Source organism: Rhineura floridana, chromosome 18 (assembly GCF_030035675.1).
Source record: "Rhineura floridana isolate rRhiFlo1 chromosome 18, rRhiFlo1.hap2, whole genome shotgun sequence".
Classification (NCBI taxonomy): Eukaryota; Metazoa; Chordata; class Lepidosauria; order Squamata; family Rhineuridae; genus Rhineura; species Rhineura floridana.
The window spans coordinates 4847721-4870376 of record NC_084497.1 but is presented as its reverse complement, the minus strand read 5'-3'; the positions used below and the strand labels follow the sequence as shown (position 1 = coordinate 4870376).

Below are 22656 nucleotides of genomic sequence, written 5' to 3'. Positions count from 1 at the left end.
AGGATGCACAAGACCACGCCCGAGAGAGACGACGTCTCAGTGACCTCTATTTGAGAGCGTGCCTTTCCAGCTCAGCTCACTCCTGCCACCTAATGGTGCCTGTGTTTCACTGCAACTTTGTCCAGCACTCAGATGTCACAACGTTTGGGTCCAGGACCCCCTGATTCCTTTTTAAGGGTGGGGGAGAAATTAATTTCAGTTCTCAAATCGAGCCAAATCTATCAAATGTGCACTTTCCGAAACAATATGAGTACGAAAAGACAGCCGCCCTTCGAAATTCACACATCCAAATTCTGGAAAGCAGGTCTCCAACCAAACAATCTGTTGGGGGGGGGGAATTTGCATAAAAATGGATATATTTGTGAAAATAATATACACAAATGCATCATATTAGGAGACATTATTTGCAAAAATGTGTACCTCAGTGAAAACTGCATACAAAAATGTGTTTATTAGGAGAAAATCTCACTAAAAATAGTTATGAATTTATATGAGGATTTTTTTAAAAAACAAGCGTTGCTGCAGAAATGGGAAGCTGCAAAAACTGAAACTGACATATCCCTCCATTCCTACTTAGAGTAGACCCATTGAAATTAACAGATTCAAGTTGGTTATGTTAGTTTTCACAATTAGCAGGGACTGAAATGGAAATGGACTGACCCTATGAATAGGGTTTTCATGGTAAGCAGTATTCAGAGGGGGTTTCCCATTGCCTCCCCCTGAGGCTGAGAGGCAGTGACTGGCCCAAGGTCACCCAGGGAGCCTCAGGGCTGTGTGGGGATTCGAACCCTGGTCTCCCAGGTTGCAGTCCAACACTCTAACCAATACACCACACTGGCTCTCTAATAGGGACTAGAGACTTTAAAAAAAAAACACGGAAACTGGACATTCATGAAGCTGGCCTAAGAAAAGCCCAATCTAGCCTAGCTTCTTGTTCTCATAGTGGCCAACCAGGTGGCTCTTTGGGGAAACTCACAAGCAGGACCTGAGCACAGCCGTGCTCTCCTCACTTGTGATTCTCAGCAACTGGTGTTCAGAGGTATAGCCACCATGGCTAGTAGCCGTTGATAGGGATGGAGAGATCTGTTTGTTCCACTTCTCTCCGTTGCTCATTTTCCCAGTGTTAAATCCATTTGTACAGCGATCTGCGGATTTAAAAAAAAAAAGCCCTCATGAAAATTCTCCACCAGTTCAGTGTGAATTTCTCCAAATAAACACATTTTTGTAGACAGTTTTGACAAAGGTACACATTTTTGCAAGCCTTCTCATCATTTCATGCCTTATTGCACATTATCTTCACTCATATCTTCATTTTTATGCACACTTTCCCCTAATATATGCATTTTTGTAAATGTTGTTCAGTGGGCGAACTGCATCCCAAAATTCTAATAAAAGCGAATTTCGAAGGATGGCTGTGTTTCGGTTCCCATATTGTTTCGGAAAGTGCGAATTTGATAAATTCTGCTTGAAATGCGAACTGAATCGAAATTCTCACCCATCCCTAGCCATTGATAGCCTTATCCTCCCCTGTGAATTTGTCTAATCTAAAGGTGTCTAAGTCGGCAGTCACCGCTGCCTCTTGTGAGAGCGAATTCCAAAGTTTAACTTCTGCTGTATAAATAAGTTTGCTCTGTCCTGAATCTTTCAATCTTCAGCTTCATTGGATGCCCACAAGTTCTAGTTTTATAGACGGAGGGGAAAAAATTCCTCTGTCTACTTTTTCCGTGCCATGCATCATTTTATACACTGTTATCATGCCGCCTCTGACTCACCTTTGCTCTAAACTAAAAAGCCTTTCCACACGCGGCTGCATCCTCTTGATCATTTTGGCTGCCTGTGTGGCATAGCGGTTAGAGCAGCCTTTCCCAACCAGTGTGCCTCCAGATGTTGTTGGACCACAACTCCCATCAGCCTCAGCCAGCATTGCCAATGGTCAGGAGAGATGGGAATTGTGGTCTAACAACATCTGGAGGCACACTGGTTGGGAAAGGCTGGGTTAGAGAGTCAGACTAGGAAACCAGGGTTCAAATCTCCACACAGCCTTTAAGCTCGTTGGGCGACCTGAGATGCCCATCGTCGTCTCTTAGCCTCACCTACCTCACAGGGTTGCTGTGTGGGTTGGGGGGAGAAGACTCTATACACAATTTTTTGCTCTTTGGAGAAAAGTTGGGATGTAAAAGCAATAAACACATTCATTTATTTAATTCATCGTTAAATTTATAGCCCACCCTTCCCCCAAAGGGAGCCTTTAAGTAGAGTAAAGGCAACCACATTCAAAAAGATTTGCATGTGGAATCAGAAATAGCCTGCTGTCGATTCTAGCACAAAACGTTTTGCCCTCACTCTGGATCATTTCTGGGGTCACCCGGCATCAAGGCCTCCTGAGGATCTCATCCTCTGCTATTGTGGGAAATGGCCACAGGGAGGGGCTGTTGCTCTCTTTATAAGTGAGACAGTGGCCTGTTTTCCTGATCAGATTACACTGAGTTGCATTTTATTATTGATAGCCAGCTTTTCTGCTTGGATAATAATCAAAATGGCTCACAGCGAAAATGAAAATACCATCAAATTTGGGGGGGTAAAGACAGGAATACAGAACAGAGGAAACTTCCTTATATTAAGTCAGGCCATCTAGCTCAGTATTGTCTTCACTGACAGGCAGCAGCTCTCCAAGGTTTCAGGCTAGGAACACTCCCAGCTTACCTGGAGATGCTCCCTAGGGATTGAATCTGGGACTTTTTGCAAGGAGACACTCTACCCCTTAGCTGTGGCTCTTCCCCTAAACAAACCACACACACTAAGGTTCCAGTCCTCATGATCCTGAATAAAAGGCTGCTTTAAACAAGAACAGTGGAAGCTGCCTTATGCATAGTCAGGCCATCCAGTCCATCTAGCTCAGTATTGTCCACACTGACCTGGGCAGCAGGTCTCTAGGGTTTTCTGGCAGGGGCTTTCTCCCAGGCACACCTGGGGATGCTGCAATTGGGGACTGAACCTGCGGCCTTCTGCATGCAGGGCAGATCCTCTAACCACTGAGCTACTGCCCATCTCCAAAAGAGAAGGCATCCCTCTTAAGAACACAAAAGCACATATTTTTGCTTTCATTTAATGTGGGGATTTTATCCCTGGCCATTCAAAATTCCAGAGGCCAGGTCTACCCATTGACAAAGGTAGCAGGTAGACCAGGCATCTGAAATCCCGGCCACCAGTCTACTCATTGAAACGCATGGGCATTCTGGCCACCAGGTCTACCCACTGAAACGCATTGACTGTCCAGCCCCCAGGTATACCTATAGCAACGCATGGGCTGTCCAGCCTCCAGGTCTACCCATAGCAATACATTGGCTGTCCAGGTCCCAGGACTTCTCATTGAAATACATGGGCTGTTGGTACGCCCGGTCTACCCATTGAAATGCATGGGCCATCTGGCCCCCAGGTCTACCCATAGAAACGCATGGGCTTTTCTGCCGCCAGGTGTACCCATTGAAACGCATTGACTGTCTGGCCACCAGGTCTACCCATTGAAACGCATGGGCTTTTCTGCTCCCAGGTCTATGCATTGCCTGTTGGGATGCCAGAAAGGCAGGCAAGGGAGGGAGAATCGGCTTAGATCTGGATGGACCCTAGCTGGCCTAACCTGGTATAAGGCAGCTTCCTACTGAAACAGACATTTTTTTTAGAAACATGAGGACTGGCATCTTGCTTTATTTTAAAGGGAAAGAGTATAGCTCAGTGATAGAGCATGGACTTTGAATGCAGACGGACCCAGGTTCGATCCCCGGCATCTACAGGTAGGGCTGGGAATGTCCCTTGCCTGAAACCCTGGAGAGCTGCTGCCAGTCAGTGTAGGCAATACTAATCCAGATGGACCCCTGGGGCTGATTCAGTATAAGGCAGCCTCCTATGTTCTTGTCTCTCAAATGGATACGCTTTTATATATTAAGCTCTATAGAAATGGCCTAAATCAATCAGTTAATCAATTCCCGGAATCTTCTGAGGTGATTGGAAACCTTCCCTGTCTGAAACCTGGCAGAGCCGCTCCCAGTTAGTGTCGACAGCAGAGGGCCCAATAGTCTGATTGTAATAAAGCAGCTCTTTCAATCTATTCACAGTCTCGAGGACTGGAATCTTGCTTTATTTTCAAGCTAAAAGCCACAGCTCAGTGGTCGAGCACCCACTTTGCACGCAAAAAGTCAATCTCTGACATCTCCAAGGGAAAAGAACCCTGGAGAGCTACTGCCAACCAGTGCAGACAACATTGAAACAGGTAGACCAATGGTCTGATTTGTTATAAGGCAGCTTCCTTGGTTTTTAGGGAAGGCTCCGGGCATTTTAGACTCTGGTCTTAATGGTTTTTAAGTTTGCTTGTGTCTTAACCTGGCTTTCCTTTGGCCCTCGGCACTTTGGGGTCTGTGGCGCAGGTCTTAATCCGGCCCTGCCTGCTTGTCTCCTGGTGCTCAGGAGACCATCAAGAGACGCGAGCATCGAGCGCTGTCTCTGTCACCGCATGTTAAAGATGATGTTAGAATTCACCACCAGTGCAAGGACATTCTTCCGCCGCTGGGATCATCCATTTGCAGGCTCCCACAAGGCAGGCGATGTCCTTGCACCGGCGAGGAATTCTAACATGCTTTTTCTCTTGTACTTACAAGGTAGGAAATTAGCGATCCAGCAAGGGCAGCGAATGAGGTCGTGCCTCGCCAAGGGTTCCTCTGACAGCCATCTGGATATTGAATATGCGAAATGTGTGCTAATGGGATTTTAATAACACGCTCCATTTCTTCCCCCTGGTTAGCGAGGAGTCGGATAGGCCCTTTTTTCCTGGGTCCACCTCCGGTGGCATGCATCGGGGGCCAAACTCTCGGATCTGGTTGCGCCATTTGGCTCCCCAAATTGCCAAACGGGCTCCCCCCAAAAAGGGCTGAAGTTTGCATCTGCAGCACAGCAAAATCCCCTCTCGTTGCCGAGATGGAACCTGAATCGGGCTCCCTCGACACACCGTTCTCCCCTGGAGAAGGGGGATATGGCGCAGAGATGACACCAGCGTGGCATTCGGCCACTGGTGTTCACCGAGCCATGGAAGGGGAGGGGGAAACAGGGAGGCTCATTATCACGTGGGGGTCGATGTGCAGCCCATAAAAAGAAAGATGACCATCATTTTGAGTCAGGCTAGTGGTTGAACTCATCAGTGATGCAACTGGGGCATAGAGCTGAGAGTCAGGGTGGGGCTAGGGCCCAGAACCTGGTGTGTAGCTGGCTCCTGTGGCGAGCCACCAGAACCACCGTTTGGAGACTCCCCCTTGTCAGCGGGGGGTTCTTTGGCTCCAGACTGGCTCCCCCTGCCAAGGCTGGCTCCTGGCTCCTGGCTCCCTCTCTCAGCATTGACACCTGGCTCCTGGCTCTGACCTCTGGTTCCTGTCTTCCAGCACTGACTCAATGCTAGCGCACCTGCTTTGTACAGTTCAGTCCCCAGCAGGATCTCCAGGTAGGGCTGGGAGTGACTCCTTGCCTGAAGCCCTGGGGAGCTGCTGGCAGTCAGTGCACAAAAGGCCGAGCCAGGTGGAGTGGTAGCTGTGCTCTTGTGGGCCGCTTCCTTGCTGAAGCGAGAGCTCTCCTCCAAGATCCAACCACCCTAGAATCATAGAATAGTAGAGTCGGAAGGGGCCTATAAGGCCATCCAGTCCAACCCCCTGCTCAATGCAGGAATCCAAATCAAAGCATTCCCGACAGATGGCTGTCCAGCTGCCTCTTGAAGGCCTCCAGTGTCGGAGAGCCCACTACCTCTCTAGATAATCGGTTCCATTGTTGTATGGCTCCAACAGGTAGGAAGTTTTTCCAGATGTTCAGTCAAAATCTGGCTTCCTGCAACTTGAGCCCATCATTCCGTGTCCTGCGCTCTGGGATGATCAAGAAGTGATCCTGGTCCTCCTCCTCTATGTGACAACCTTTCATGTACTTGAAGAGTGCTATCATATCTCCCCTCAGTCTTCTCTTTTCCAGGCTAAACAGGCCCAGTTATTTCACTCTCCCCCGGATCTAAGGGAAATGGACATACAACAACTTTCATTTCTTTTGGCTTTTTTGCTTCATCATCTTCTTCATCATTGTCTTCTACATCTTCTGCACCTTCAGCATCATCTTCTGTGCCTTACAGATAATGCACACATGGTGGAGAAAACCCTGCAAAAACGCAGTTGCGACGGGGCCGTAGGCATGGTCGCTCCACTCCATTCTGCACTGGTTGGCCCCCATTGGGAGTCTCGGGGTCCAATTCTGGTGGTGGCCACCACATTTTGAGATGGCGCGTTGACCATACTGGAGCAGATCCAGAAGAGGGAGACCAGGATGGGGAAGGGGTCTGAAGCCTGTGAGGAACAGCTGGAAGAAATGAAGATATTTAGACTTAGGGGAGACAGGTGATCACTTGTTTTTGAATATTTGAAGGGCCATCATGCGGAAGACGGAGCAGACTCCTTCTCTGTGGCTCCAGAGCAGGGATGGAAGGATCTGTCCATTTCGGTTCTCTCACTTTCTCGGTTTTCCACTCGGAATTTCACTTCTCCACATATCTGCATCAATTTGTGGGTTTTTACTTTAAATCCTCATGAAAATTCTTTGGGATTTTAGAACGACGGTTTTCCTATCTTTGCATGCAGTTTTGAGCACTGTCCACATTATGCAAGCAGTTTCTCCTAATATAATTCTTATTTCAATGTTGTTTTCACCAAGATATTAATTTTAATTAAACAGTATATGCATTCCTGTAAGCATTGTTTGGAGAACTTCATTGCCAAATTCAGAAAAAGTATGAATTTCGAAGCATGGCTGTGCTTTTGGTTCTCATATTCCCATAGCATCTTAGGAAGTTTCGAACTCAATCGAATTTCTCACCTATCCTTAAAGATAACAGTTCCTTCCAAAAAACAAAACAACCACAGAGATAGGATGGCGATGGGGGGGGGGATTTTTTTTTCTTGTTTGCAAACCAGCCCAGCTTTGTTTAAACATATTTATTTATTTTCTGTGGATACAACAGCAAGCTTGGTGGATGTTGAAGGTGACATGGTGATAAATAATCATTATTCTTGGACAGCCATCTCTCTCTCTATCCCCTGCAGCTTCACTAGCCTGGCTGCAAACCAAACAATTCCCTGCCCCTCCCTCCACCTCCCCAAATCTCAGGAACGTACACAGGGACACCAGAAGGACGTGAGATAGTCAATGTATTCAGTTTTTCAGGTTGCCTCACTATGTACGAAAAGAAAAGCCACCAATCTGTTTGAAAGGAGTCAACAGCAGCCGGGCAACATCAAGGAAGTCTGCCGTTGACTCAGATATTCTTAGATGCTTTCTGTTTTGTTTTATGACAAGAATGCTTTGCACCAACCGTAGGGACCTGGCTTTGTGCTTCCTTTTGGAGAAGCGCCCCTCCTGTCCTCCACCTCCACAGCTCAGTTCTCATCACCATAAGATGCAAGAGCTCATATCGACGGATGGATGGATCTCAGCTATTTATATGCCACCTCATCACCGAAGCTTCTACGCGGCGTATAATAAGATACAGCGGGTATCAGTCAATGGCTTGTATCCAGGCAAACCCTCCTCAGAGTAGACAGGTCAAAATGAGGAGGCTTAAGTCATCACCCCTATTAGTTTCAATGGGTCTACTCCAAGTAGGACTTAGAGCCAGTCCAATTAAAATTCAGCATAAAAACAGAGAAAATGCCTGCTGAAACAGAAAGGTCTTTGTCATTTCCCCAGGCTAAGTTCAGTTCTTCATATTTCTACATTGGTTTGTGATTTTCCTTTAAAAAAATTTCTTATGAAAATCCATCAGCGGTTTAATGCAAATTTCCCCTAACATTGACTTTTTTTGCACGCAAATTGGCCTCATATCCACATTTTGCAAGCCATTTCCCCAAATACAATGCATGTTAATTTCACTAGGTGTTTTTACGCACCCTTTACCCAAGTGTGGATGCATTTTTTGTATGCCAGACTTGGCTGGCAAACTGCATAGCAAAAATTCATAGAGATGTGAATTTTGCAGGAGGGCTGCATTTTGTGGCATGGATTGCTTCGGGAAGTACAAATCAGGCAAGTTTGCCTATACGTGACCCCCTTTCTCTAGGTGCAGCCTGGTCTCTGTAAGGAGGGCTCCCAGGGGAGAATACCCTTTTCAGATCTTTTGAGTTTCGATCTGCTAGAACAAACATGCTGCAGAGGGAAGTGAAGGGATTTCCTATCCTTTTTAATTCCAATTTCTTGCGTTTCCAACATGCCCCCCAAACTGGGAAACCTCAGCAGATAACTTGTGGCAAAGTGTGCTATGTTGGGGATGTGGGTGTCGCTCGTTGGGCTGGATGGGGCCGTGTGGGTTGTCCCGGTGGTAGGTAGGCGATGTTGTGGGACCACGCGAGCTGGTAAGCGATGTCTTCAGCCGCCTCCAGTTTGCGCAGTTCAATGAGGCCATCGCCTGCCGAAGCCAGCGAGTTGGCGACAAGCTCAGCCACCTTTGCGTCCCCCTCGGCAGAGATGATAGCTGCTGCCTTTTCCTGCTCTGCCTTTTCGACGGTGAACCTGGCCCTCTCTGCTTCCTGCTGGGCCACTTGTTTCATTTCTACAGCCTCAAGGAACTCCTTCCCGAACGTCAGGTGCGTCAAGGAAACGTCGTCCAAGATGAGGCCAAACGAGGCCGCCCTTTCCGCCAGCACTTTGTTGACCTGCCTGGAAACCAACTCCCTCTGAGTGATCAGTTCGCCAGCATCAAAACGGGCCACTACTGATTTGAGGATCTCGGTCGTGATGGAAGGAGGCACCCTCTCGTTGTAGTCCTCCCCAACTGTGGTATAGATCTGGGGAAGCTGTGCCACCACTGGTCTGAACAAAATCCGCAGGGCAATGTCGACGTTCTGTAGGTCTTTGCTCCCAGTAACAACTGGGATGTTGCATGGGTGAGAGCGGCAATCGAAGATAACAGGCTTCTGCACCCAGGGGATGAGAAAATGGCTCCCTTCTCCAACCACGTTGTCCTGAACGCCCTGGAATCGGTCAAAGATGACAGCTCTGTGACCTGCATCCATGGTGTAAAGAACAGAGTTGACTACTCCGCCAACGACGGCCAGTCCCAGGCCGAGTCTGCCGATGGTCTCAAAAATCTTGGCAGCCATCGGGTTCCTCATAAATCCTGCTCCTGCATTTCCAAGACAGTCACAGCGCCCGGTGAACTGGTGGTCTCCACATGACCGTCCAGACAAGCCCTCCAGTCTTTTGATGTTCATGCACAATATTTGCACCCAAACCACTCAGGAGCTTGGTGTCGCCTATATGCCGCAATGCCTGATGCGATCTGTAATTCTTCCAGTCTCAGCGGGAAATGAGCAGGCAACAGTAGTATAATCCTCAGCTCATATTTGGAGGGAGTTACAGCACCAAATCTTGAACCCATGTACCAGGATGATTTGTTTCTTTTTTTGACCTTCAGGAGTGGGCAAACCTGTGACACCACCAGGGCCCACCTCCTGATGCCACCTTGGGATGTCACTACCTTGTGACATCACTGAGCCCTGCTTTGTGACATCACCAGATTCCGCCTCTCAAGTGCCAAGATCTTAGACACCTGAAGAAAGAACCTTCCTGTGATTCTTTGTGAAATACTGCAAGGTTTTTCTTAGTGTTCTATACCACATGAATTTTCTGTGGGAGACCACATGAATCTGTGGAAGGTACCAGATCCATGGGGTCACTTGACTGTAGAAATTTGGTGGAGGGTGATTCTCTAGCCGCAACCCCTTGTATCCACCAGCCCCGGAGCAAGAAATGTAACCTTGTGAGGAAAGGATAAAATACATAGGGCTTTTTAGTCTACAGAAAAGGCATGACTGAGATGTGTAAGATGACTGATGGTGTGGGAAAAGTGGATAGTGTCTCTCCCTCTAAAGACTAGAAATGGGGGCCATCCAATGAAGGTGAATGTTGGCAGATTCAGCACATAAAGCTTTAATTTTTTTTAAAAAAGATGTTTTGTTTTGAAATGTTTTTAATGGTAGTGTTTTAATATATTTTGAAGTCTGTTTTTATGATGTTTTAAGGTGTTAGTGCTTTCGTTCGCCACCCTGGGCTCCTACTAGGAGGAAGGGCGGGATATGAATCAAATAAATAAATAAATAAATACTTGATATTAAACAAACAAACAAATACTATGGAATTTGCTCCCAGGAGATGTAGGGATGGCCACCAATTTTGAGGTTGGAAGATTCAGGACACATGAAGGAAAGGGCTTCTACACATGCCGCATAGTTAAACTACGGACATCGTTCCCGCAGAAAGCAGAGATGGGCCACCAACTTGGCCGACTTTAAAAAGGATTAGACAAACTCATGGAGGATAAGGCTTATCAGTGGCTACTTAGCCACCATGGCTGTCTTCTCTCTCCACAGTCAGAGGCAGGATGCTTCTGAATCCCAGTTGCTGGAAACTGCAGGAGGGGAGATTTGCTCTTGCACTCAGGACCTGTTTTGAGGGCTTCCCTTTTGGGGCATTTGGATGGCCACTGTGAGAACAGGGCGCTGGCCTATGATGGGCTCCTTTGGCCTGACCCCGCCATTGCAGGGCTCTTCTGACATTCTGTTGTTATATTCTTAAGGAAATCCGTCCTCTTGTCCAACATTCATTTTCTGCCTTTCTCCATTCCAATTCTCTGGGACTAAGGAATTGCCCTTTCGAATGGAGAGGCTTAGCCCTCAGCGCGTTGCCTTTCCATCTTGAAAAGAGGAAAACAATGCATTATTTTGTTCCCTCATTAAAAGCCGGAATAAAATCCACTGTAAGTGGGAATGAAATTGACTTCCTGGGAGTATTTTACATTAGTGGAGGGGGGGACCTTTCCCCATTCTTTCTTTTGTTCATTTTAAAAAAAACCCGATAAAGCGTGCATCTTGAATTTCTGCACCGCCATCTTCCTTGCAGAAATAAAAAAAGGGAAGAAAATTAAAAGGATTTAGAAACCTTCGCTTTCTCTTTCTCTCTCTGCCCCCCTTCATATCCTTCTTTTTTCTAACAGCGGACCTTGAAGTCTATCATGCTGTCTGGAAAATGCAATGCAGCCTAATATATGAATTTATCAGCAGACAAAACTCATTCTTTTAACCTGGAGCAAAATGCTAACTAAGGCCATCTTCTGCTTTGTCAGTGACAGCAAGGGGATTCGGGGCCTGCATTCCTCTGGGGCCTTCCAAAGCCTGAACACATTCACTGTCACGGGTTGTTGTTGACCCAAAGCAAAATGGCCCCTTCCATTTTTGTGGGCCTGATTTGGTGGCCACTAAAGGATGCGTTAGCCACTTTTCAGGAGGATGGGATGAATTTTGAGGAGGATGAGGTATGTCGATACAAAAAGGGTGAAATGACAGTGGATAGTGAAGTAGCATCATTCCATGGGCATTGTGGGATTTTAAACATAGTGGCCATCAGTGTGGAGAGCTGAAACACCAGTCAGTTTGTTGTCAAAACTACCTTCTCAGAAACATTAAAAATAACACTAAAAATGAGAGCGTTCGCATATTAATAGACACGCCGGGGGGAAAAAACCCAAATGGAAGTTGTCCTAAAGTCTGTTTTGAACAGAATGACAGGATGGGTATTGTGAGTAGGATGGAACAGAAATTCAATTCAGTTTGTATTTAAAGGCAAACTTTCCTCATTTGCCAATACATGAACCAACGCAGCCATCCTTCGAAATTTTGCACCTCTCCAAAGTTTGCAACGCAATCTCCAGCCAATCAAAGCGTAGAAAAAGGCATATGCTAGGGGTCAAGTGTCCATATAAATACACATATTAGTGAAAACCGCATATTAGGGAACGTTACTGTGCAAAACTGTGGCTATGAGGAGGGAAAGTTGCAGAGAAAAAGGTGTGCATCTCGGGAGAAACATGCACTAGCGTTCTCATGTGTTTTCATGAGGACTTAAAAAAAAAATCTGCAAACTGATGTGGAAATTTGGAGAGCCAAACCTAAGACTGGGAAAATGGGAAACTGAGGGAAATGGACATATTTCACCCATCCTTAGTGGTGAAGTGGCTAAAGAGTCCATGTTGCGCGCACTGAGTCCAAAACAGCCCTGTTGGCTAGGGCTGATGGGAATTGTAATCCAAAACAGCTATGGGGCTGATGAGTACACCAGGTTGAGCAAGGCTAGCCTAAGGCTACCGTTGCTTTAACCACTACACCACACTCCCTCTCCCTGCTTCCGTTTCCCTGCCTGGCGTCCTCTCTCCCCTGACTTTCCCTCTCCCATTCCCCCTAGAAGTGAGTTGTCTCACGTGTGACTGAGACGCACTTTGGAACTGTCAGCTGCGTCTGCAAAGGGCCCTCGTTAGCATTTTGCTAGAGGGAAAAGAATGGGTTTTTCTCCGCTGATAAATTCATATATTTATAAGCTCTATATTTGCAGGAAAGACGACAGAGAGAGGAAGGCGGTCTTCTGGAGAGCGGGAGACAGTACTGTGCTTTTAAAAATATTTTTCTGTCTGGGAGATTAAAGGGAGACTCCTGTCCCCCTGGCACCAGAGTATTTATGCTGGCTGTTGTTTCCTACCCAGGAAAGAGATCTCGGGGTCGCGGTGGATAGTTTTATCAAAATGTCAGCTCAGTGTGCATCAGCGTCGGAGGAAAGAAACAAGAAGCAAAATTCCATGTTAGGGATTATTAGGGACAGGAGTGAAAGATAGAACAGCTGGCAGCATTGTGGCTTGTACAAATCGACGGCGCGGGTGCATTTCTCAACGCTGCAGACAGACATTACACGACTGAGAAAAGATGAAAAGGCAGGGCTTGTATCCAACGCTGGCCCTACTCCAAGCAGACCCATTCATTTCAGTGGATCTACTCTGAGTAGAGGGATGGACAGATGTGTCCATTTCTGTTCGGTCAATTTCTCATTATTATAAATTCAGTTCTCCACATTTCCACAGCAATCTGTGTGTGTGGGTTGTTTTTTCTTAAAAAAAATCCTCATGAAAATTCACCAGCATTTTGGCGCGAATTTCTCCTAATAAGCACCTGCTTACACGCAGCTTTGACCATCGTGGACATTTTCACAAGCGATTTCCCGTAACAGAATGCCTTTTTTTGGTATGTTGCTTTCACAAATGCATTCATTTTTATACACGCATCCCCTGAATATATGCATTTTTCACTGTTTGGTAGGAGACCTGCATTGCCAAAGTCAGAGAAGTGCAAATTCCAAAGGACAGCTGCGCTTCGGTCTGCATGTCCAGTAGTGTAGTGGCAAATTCAGAAGTGCAGGGTCCCTTCATGAGAGTCACAGCCATGCCCTTCCCTCTTTTTTTGCTGCTGGGTTGAGAATGAGATCCTTATTAATGGCTCCTCCCACAACAACAGATGTCCCTAGGAGCCAAGGAGCACAAAATAGAAGAGTGTTAGCTACTGAAAAGAGTCTTCTCAGTAGATGACTCTCTTCCTTTTACTCTGATTGGCTCCAATCAGCAGGAAAGGACAAGGAAGCATATTAGAAGACTCTTCTCAGTGGTTAACACACTCTTTCCATATTGATTGGCTCATAGGGTGCTGGAGACATAGGGACCCTGCTCCCCGAAAGGTAAGGCGTCTAAGACCCCCAGAGGCCCTCGACAGCTACACCACTGTCTGCATCTTCTTTCGGAAAGTGCAATTTAGGTAGATTCATATTTGAATGCAAACTGAATAGAATTTCTCTCTCATCTCTGTTGTTGTTGTTGTTATGTGCCTCCAAGTCGACTACGACTTATGGCGACCCTATGAATCAGCGACCTCCAAGAGCATCTGTCATGAACCACCCTGTTCAGATCTTGTAAGTTCAGGTCTGTGGCTTCCTTTATGGAGTCAATCCATCTCTTGTTTGGCCTTCCTCTTTTTCTACTTCCTTCTGTTTTTCCCAGCATTATTATCTTTTCTAATGAATCATGTCTTCTCATTATGGGTCCAAAGTATGATAACCTCAGTTTCATCATTTTAGCTTCTAGAGATAATTCTGGTTTAATTTGTTCTACCACCCAATTATTTGTCCTTTTCGCAGTCCATGGTATGCGCAAAGCTCTTCTCCAACACCACATTTCATATGAGTTGATTTTCCTCTTATCCGCTTTTTTCACTGTCCAACTTTCACATCCATACACAGAAATCGGAAATACCATGGTCTGAATGATCCTGACTTTAGCATTCATCTCTGGCTGGAGCCAAAATGATCAGGGGGTCTGGGGCAGCTCCCTTGAAGAAAAGGCAAAACCCTTTGGGGCTTTTAAAAGCCAGGTGTTCATAAGGTGGAAACTGGCACTTGGATCTTCTCTTTGCTTGTCTAAAGTTAAGAATAGTTGTGAGGGGATCGAGCCGAACTGGCACCTGATGCTGTTTGTTGCGTGTTTATTTGTTAAATTTGTATCATGTACCATGCCTTTTTGACAAGCGGTGCCCAAGGTGCACACATTCATGCCTTGCTTGTGGGCTTCCCATAATGGGCATCTGGCCGGCCACTGTGACAACAGGCATGTAAAGCAGGTTGTCTACCCTGAGCTATGGCCCTTCCCAAATGTATTTGTTGACCGGCTACTAGCCAGGATGGCTATGCTCTGCCTCTGCAGTTGGTGGCCGTACGCTTTTGAATCCCACTTGCTGGAAACTGCAGAAGGGGAGAGTTGCTCTTGTGCTCAGGTCCTGCTTGTGGGCTTCCCATAATGGGCACCTGGTCAGCCACTGTGCGGACAGGATGCTGGACAGGCCCACTTTGGCCTGATCTAGCTGCCTTATGTTTATAAACCTCTCCTTACACAGATTTTGTTTTTAAACATTTTATTTATAAGGTTTCTCCTCTGCCCTTCACCCTGAGGTAGGTATCGGTCAGAGTGCCCAACTGGATCTGGGAGACCAGGGTTCAAATCCCCACTTGGCCATGAAGCTCTCACTGGGGGCTAGCAGATGACTTAACCTACCTCATAGGGTTGTTGTGAGGATGAAATCGGAAGGGGGGGGGAAACCATGTTTGTACAGCACCTTGAGCTCCTGGGAGGAAAGGTGGGATATAAATGTATCATCATCATCATCATCCTTTCCCAGAAAAAGAGAGGAAGGCCTTGCCCCAGCCAACCTCATCTTAGTGAAGCAAGGACTTAGTCCTTTGAACTGTGGAAGACCATCCCCAAATCACACCCGGGGTGTGTGTCTATTTCTCCTCTCTGGCTTATTCAGGTGTTCCTCACAAGTATTCCTCCCCAGATCTCATTTTTGTGACCCTCAGTTTTAAAATATGGAAGGAACAATGCAAAATAGCAGCAGCACTTGATAAAAAAAAAGAAGTCTGTGTGGGTGGGTGGGAGGTGAGTTAACTGTCCTAACATTAGGGATGGGTGAGAAACTCAAGTCAGTTTGCATTTCAAGCTGAATCTATCAAAATCTGCACTTTCCCAAAGCTACGACAACTGAAACACAGCATCCCTTCGAGATGGCACTTTTTTGAATTTTGCAATGCAGTTTGCCCACCAAACAAGTGTTCCAAAGATGCACGCGTTAGGGGAAAGTGTGTTTTAAATTGTTTTCAATTTTTCAATTGTGTTTTCAATTGTTTTTAAAAGACGTGTTTCTTAAATTTGTATATTTGTTTTTAATGTTTTTCGTTACAGTAAACCGCCCAGAGAGCTGTGGCTATGGGGCGGTATATAAGTACAATAAATAAATAATAAAAATGGATATATCTGAGTGAAAGCCGCATACAGAAAGGCGTTATAGGACAAGGAACGGCTGGCAAAAATGTGTACGTGAGTTAAAAACTGCGTACATAAATGGGTTTCTTAGGAGAAATTCACATTCAGATGCTAGAGATTTTTCACGACGGTTGCTTTTTTAAAAAAATTGCTGCCGAAAGGGGAGGGGAAGTATTTTAGGCATTGAAAGGCTTGGAATTAGGAGAAATGGAAGGGGGCGAAGGGGCCGTAGAAAAGACAACACAAGTATGAGTCCATGGGAGCTTCCTCAGAGGACCTTAGAAATTCAAAGTAGCTTCGCAGAGCCTCAAAGCTCTGTCATTCAGAGCCTGGAACCAAAACAATGCGGAATTGTTTCGGGAAGGTGGGAAAGTCCAGGGACTCGACGCTCCTCGCTCAGACCGGCGGTTCCGCTAGTCAAACAAGCGTTCCACTTGAATCGATTCTGGACACCGCGTTAGCATAATCCCTCCCTCCCCCGCCCCGTCTCGCTATGACAACTTGACGGAGAATTCGGGAAAGGGGGGAGTGTTGAGTGGCAGCAGACACCGCGCTGACAAGGCGAGAAGATGAGGGGAAGGAGAATTTTTATCCCTCCTCGGAAAGACTTTGAATAAATAAATAAAACACATCGTTTTTTAAAAATTCCAAACTTCTTCGGCTTTTTTTTGGGGGGGGGAGGAATTAATTTGCAAGGTTCAGCCCCTGAGCTTGCCACCGCATTTGGGGAAGTGGTAGCCCACTCTGGAAATGGCGGTTGGTTTGGTGGCCTCCCTGCTGTCTGTGCATGGACGCAGCGCCCCCCCCTCTGGTCGTTCCTTTCTCCACCCACCCCCTACCTCTGGGGCTTTACCCGCGGTTTGACAGGCGCAAATGGGAATTGACATTTTACGCCTGCTGCCAGGAGCGAAGAGTGCACATCCGGCTGGGAAACGGCCTTGTACCCTGCCAATCTTTTGGCACCGTTAGGCCGGAAGAGGACATGCACCTCTTGTGTAAAGGGTACAGCGGGGGCATTGTCTGCGGCGCGAAGGCCAAGAGGCTGCCTGCCTGACAACATGTTGACGGTGCCTTGGAGAAGCAAGAGGGGTCACACCCCACTGTTTTGTCGTCACGCACGGCAGAGACAAGGCCACAGCTCTTCAGCCTTGTCCTTTCTCCAACACAAAGGGAAAGTCCGTATAGCTCAGTAGGATAGGGTATGGATGGGTGAAAATTTCAGTCCAGTTTGCATTTCAAGCCGAATTTATTTATTTATTTCATTAAACTACCCAATCCACACTTCCCAAAATGGCACAAGAACAGAAATGCGGCCATCCTTCGAATTTGCACTTATTTGAGTTTTTGCAGTGTAGTTTGCCAACCAAACAAGGTTTTAAAAAATGCATCTGTTAGGGGGAGAGTGTGCAGGAAAATGGACCTAGGAGTGAAAATAGCACACAGAGAGGCATCACGTGATGAGAAGTGGCGTGCAAAGAGGCGTACATGAGTCAAAACGGCCTTCAAAAATGACTTTGGTCAGGAGAAAGTCACGCTAAAATGCTGGAGAATTTTCATGAGGATTTTTTTTAAAGAAAATTGCAAATTGCTGCAGAAATGTTGAGAACTGAATTCAGGATTGAAAAACTGAGACACTGAATCTTTCCATCCCTGGTATAGAGATCCCAGGCTCAAATCTCAGCATCTCCAGGTACAGCTGGGAATGTCCCTGCCTAAAACTCCAAAGAACCTTGGGGGGGAGGAGGATTTGGCTGAAAAAGGTTCCCCACCTCTGAACGAGAGAACGGAGCGTAGATCTTGTGTGACTGAGGCTAAGAGCTCCACTGCACTAAAGATTTCAAGGAGTAGCATACCACTTTACACAGTCCAGGCTTCCCGCAAAGAATCCTGGGAACTGTAGTTTGTTGAGGGTGCTGAGACTTATTAGGAGACCCCTCTACTCCCTGCACAGTTCCCAGAGTTCTCTGGGAAAGAGGGATTGATTGTTTAACAGAATGAGAAGGGAGAATGTGAAACGGAGGCTTGATTTTCAGTGGGGAGGTAAACCCGTTTCTGGACTGCAGGTGTCACAGCACAACAACAACAGACAAGTTGGGCTTGCCACAAAATATTGCACTGTGGAATGACGTGGTTCAGCCAGCCATGCCCTTTGCCAAGGCACTCCATTTCATGCCTCCTCACCTTCAGTTTCCCACTCCCCTGCAGAAATGGGCAGATCTTTGTAGCCTTAGGTGTTTTCCACCTAGGCCATACTCACAGTAGACCCACTCGGTGAGCAACTGGGTAGAATCCTCTCTGCATATTTTCATTTACATCTCCACCATTAAAAGGGACTAGAGACTTGCTTTTTTAAAAAAAGAAAAGAAAGAAAACTGGACATCTGTGGAGTTGGCCTCACACAAGCCCTGCTGGATCAAGCCAAAAGCTCACCCAGTCCAGCCTGCTGTTCTCACAGTAGCCAACTAGATGCCTCTTTGGGGAGGCCCACAAGGGGACCTGAGTGTGATAGCAGCACTCTGGTTGTGATTCCCAGCAAGTGGTATCACTGACTCCAGCTGTGGACCTAGCCATGGTGGCTAGCAGCCCTTGACAGCCTTCTCCTCTGTGAATTTAGTAGTCTTTTAAAGCCATCTAAGTTGGTGGCCATCGCTGCCCCCTGTGGAAGCCAATTCCAAAAAAATCCACAGCCTGGTATATACTCTAAGGAGCCAGCCACCTTACATGAACCAAACCACTTTAAAAGGAGGGTGTATTTAAACAGAGCAGGACCACCACAATGTACGCAGAAACAGCAAACAGGTAGCCTCTCAAAGGCTCCAGACCTGAGTGTTTTTTAACAAAATGTTTGCAATTCCCAGTGTTTGACAGTATGTGGGCACTTTTCAGAACAGTTTGCAGACTGCTGAACTCTGAAACAAATCTTTGAATCTTTGATTTTATCTCCTTGAAGGCCACTTCCCTGCCACTCCACCGAATTTGTGTGTGTGTGTGTGTGTGTGTGTGTGTGTGAAAATACAGTTGTGGTTTTTTTAATGTAGTAACTAACAACATTCTGCAGGGGGAGCAGTTTCCATGCATTGTGGAAGAAGGACCCATTTTGTGTGTGTGTGTGTGTGTGTGTGAGAGAGAGAGAGAGAGAGAGGAGAGAGATTGCTGTTCTGTAGAGCAATTAAAGAGGGGTTAAGGAATTATTGTGAACAATTTAAATTAATGACCTTAATAAATGTGAGTGGACCTGGTGAGATCAAACACTGTTGTTGTTTTTAAACCCAGAGACTTTTCTTTAAAACGCCCAAAAGGACCTCCCTACCAAATCTATTTTCCCCCCAAATTCTGCAATGTTAAGCTTTGATTTCTGCCCTTGCCCTTCCTTCATTCTGCAAATTCAGGCTCAGATATTAAATCAATTAGTTGGACCAATTCAGCCAACCAATCACTTGACTGCAGATTACGGCTGCAATTCTATGGGGAGTGAGTCCCACTGAACAGCCGTGGGGCCTCCTCCTGAGTAAAAACACGAGCAAGATTGCGCTGCGAGGCTGCATGCTTACCGGGGATTAAATCCCATTGAACTGAAACTTACTTCTGAGTAGACGTGTATGGGATCTCACTATAAAACGGTGGTTTGTAATTCTTTGTAACATTGGAATCAGGAGAGACTGTGCCAATCCTGGACCAGTGCCTGGACTCAGTGGTGGGCTGGATAAAGGCCAAAAAACTGACTCTGATTCCTCACAAGACAAAGGTGCTGGGGCCAAGCGATTCCTGAGTCTGGATAATTGGTCAATTGCCTGCTTTGGACAGGGTTGTACTCCCCCTGAAGGAGCAGGCTTGTAGTCTGGGGGTGTTGCAGGATCCATCTCTGTCCTTAGAGGCCCAGGTGACCGCAGTGGCCAGGACTCGGAGGAGTGCCTTTTACCAGCTTTGGCTGGTAAGACAGTTAACGTCCGCTTCTGAACGGAGATAGCCTGATCATTGTCGCCCATGCACTGATAACCTCCAGGATGACTACTGCAATGCGCTCTATGTGGGGCTGCCCTTGAGGTTGGCCTGGAAGCTGCAACTAGTGCAAAATGCAGCAGCGCGACTGCTCACTGGGCAGAATATCATCACCGGGTTACGCTGCTGCAGCATGACTTGCACTGGCTGCCAATTAGCTGCGTCGCTCATTTCCCCAATTTTAAATTCAGTCCTGCAGCAATATATATATATTTTTAAAAACCCTAATGCAAATTCTTTACCCTTTTAGTGCGAACCTATCCTACTAAATACATTTTTGCAAACAGTTCTGACAGAGCATGCATTTTTTCGGCAAGACATTCATCCTAATATAATGCATTTTTGTATGATTTTCACCAATATATTCACTTTCCCCTAATATATGCATTTTTGCAAGCATTGCTTGGGGAATTCCCTCCCCTTAAATAGTAGACAGGCGCCATCTCTGTTATCTTTTTGGCGCCTATTGAAGACCTTCCTCTTTCAACAAGCCTTTTAAGCGGAGACCTTATCCCAGTCTGCATCTGGGATATGAGATGTTACATATGAGATTGTTTTCAGTATATGGAATTGTTTTTAATTGTTCATAGATACGGGATCTTTTTAATATACAGAGTAGTTTTCAATTGTAAATGTAGATTTTTTTTCAATATACGGAGTTGTTTTTGCTTATGGAATTGCTTTAAATTGTTTTAACGGCTGATGCTTCCACACTGAAATTGCTCCGAGATATTTTGTGGAAAGCGATTCATAAATGGCATTGAATGAATTAATGATTCGCTTGCAATGGCATCGGGACACACTATTTTGGGATGGCAGCTTCCCTGCCCCACCGTTTTGAACAACTTGCAATTATTCCTCCACGGTATTAGCATTTCCAGCAGACACATGAGGACTACAGACTCAGTGACTTTGGGCAATATCAGGGAAATGGGTTCATGTGCTAGATCAACCTGCTAATTATGGAAGCTGTACAAAACAAGCACAAGACTAAATCTCCGAAAGGAAAATAAAAATGAAAACCACACACACATACAGAGAGAGAGAGCTTAAAACATACCTCTTTACGAGCTGCAGCCCATAAAAATCCATTAAAAATAGCAGATCATTACACGCTAAGAGCTTGTTCCAGGGACGCCTCAAAAGAGACACAGAGAGAACGCCAAATAGATCTCCACTGAGACAGAGAGGCATAGAAAGATCTGGCTATTTTGGTTCTCACTGTATCTTATTCCCTTAAATTCACTTCTCCACGTTTCTGCAGCAATTCCCTTTTTTTAAAAAATCCTCATAAAAATTCTCCAGCATCTTACTGTGAACTTCTCCCTAATAAACACATTCTTGTATGCATGCAGTTTTGACTGATGTACACGTCTCTGCAAGCCATTTCTCCTAACAGAATGCCTTTTTGTAGTTGATTTTTACTCATGCGTTCATTTTGAAGCACACATTCCCCTGACATACGCATTTTTGTAAACATTGTTTGTCTGGTGAACCGCACTGCAAAATTCAGAGAGGTGCACATTTCGAAGGACGGCTGTGTTTCGGTTCTCAAGTTGTTTCGGAAGGTGTGGGTTTGATAGATTTGGCTTGAAATGCAAGCTAAATCCAATTTTGCCACCCTCCCCGAAATGGCATTCCACTCTTTCGGGATAAAATTGACTAAATATATGGATAAAATAAAGGGGGGGGAAATCATTTCCTTTTTTAAAAAAATGTGTGCATGTCAGCGAGAGAGACGTTTTGTAAGGCTGGGGAGTGGGATCAACTGTCTTTTTACTTGATTCCCAAGATCTACCAAGCAGAGCAAGGTGCACAAGATATACTGTTAAGAAGTGTTACGGTTGAGGGCCTTTTGGCCAAAAGGTGGGGTACCAATTAACAACAACAATAATAATTAAGAGTCTCTGGAGAGCTCTTCAGCAGCTGGATGAGATCAGAGGCGGCCCATCTAGTCTAGCATCCTGTTCTCACAGTGGCCAGCCAGATGCCCATTACAGGAAGCCCACCAGGCAGACCTGAGCGCAAGAGCAACTCTCCCCTCCTTCGGTTTCCAGCCACTGGTATTCAAAAGCATGCCGCCTCTGGCCGTGGACGCAGAGCATAGCCAGGCTACCAGCCACAGACAGCCTTCCCACAAACTGGGTCTTTGAAAGCTGTCCAAGTTGGTAGCTGTCACTGCCTCTTGTGGGAGCGAAGTCTATCGTTTAACTCTGCGCTGCGTGATGAAGAATCAGAGAGTTGGAAGGGGCCTAGTAAGGCCATCAACCCTCTACTCAATGCAGGCCTTTCTCTCTGTCCTGAATCTTCCAACATTCCGTTTCATCGGACGTCCATGAGTTCCAGTGTTACGATTCAGGGAGAAAAGCTCTCCAGCGCACTGTCTGCGCACCCTTACAAGAACCCGTTACAGAACAAGGGTGCCTCAGAGCATGTCATGCAACCTACAGAGGTCTTGCCTGTACCGGAACCACGCTCATTGCCCTTTGTGACCCAAACACCACTCCTGGCCAGCTTTCTTCAGCTCACCGGTTGGAAAAGTGAATTGGCTGTTGCCCTTAGAAACTCCCTTATACGGAGTCAGATCCCTGATCAATCTAGTTCGATATTGCCTACACTGACTGGCAGTGGCTCTCCAGGGTGTCAGGTAAGGAGTCTTTCCCACTGCCTGCTTGAAGATTGAACCCGTGGCCCTTTGCATGCAAAGCATGCGTTTCACCACTGAGCAAGGCTCCTTCCGAGCGACAGTCTGTCCCTTAAAATAAAACAAGGTTCTAGTCCTCATTGCTCTGAACAGAGAGAGATGGATTTGACCCCCCCCTTGCTGGACCCGAGGTGCTCCTTCCCAGTCATCATGGAATCAGCAACTTTCTCCACTCGACTTTCTCACGCAGTTAGCTCCA

The 22656-nt window shown here is 46.3% G+C and overlaps 2 protein-coding genes across 2 annotated transcripts in view; both read right to left on the bottom strand.

Annotated features, from left to right (window-relative positions):
* The window catches only part of LOC133372632 (calcium/calmodulin-dependent protein kinase type IV-like), a 265900-nt gene that overhangs the window by 27055 nt on the left and 216189 nt on the right, over positions 1–22656 (bottom strand). The window lies entirely within an intron of this gene.
* LOC133372746 (prohibitin 1-like) lies at positions 8328–9170 on the bottom strand. Its single transcript, XM_061601807.1, has one exon. It carries the CDS (start codon positions 9168–9170, stop codon positions 8328–8330), a length of 843 nt encoding a protein of 280 aa, XP_061457791.1.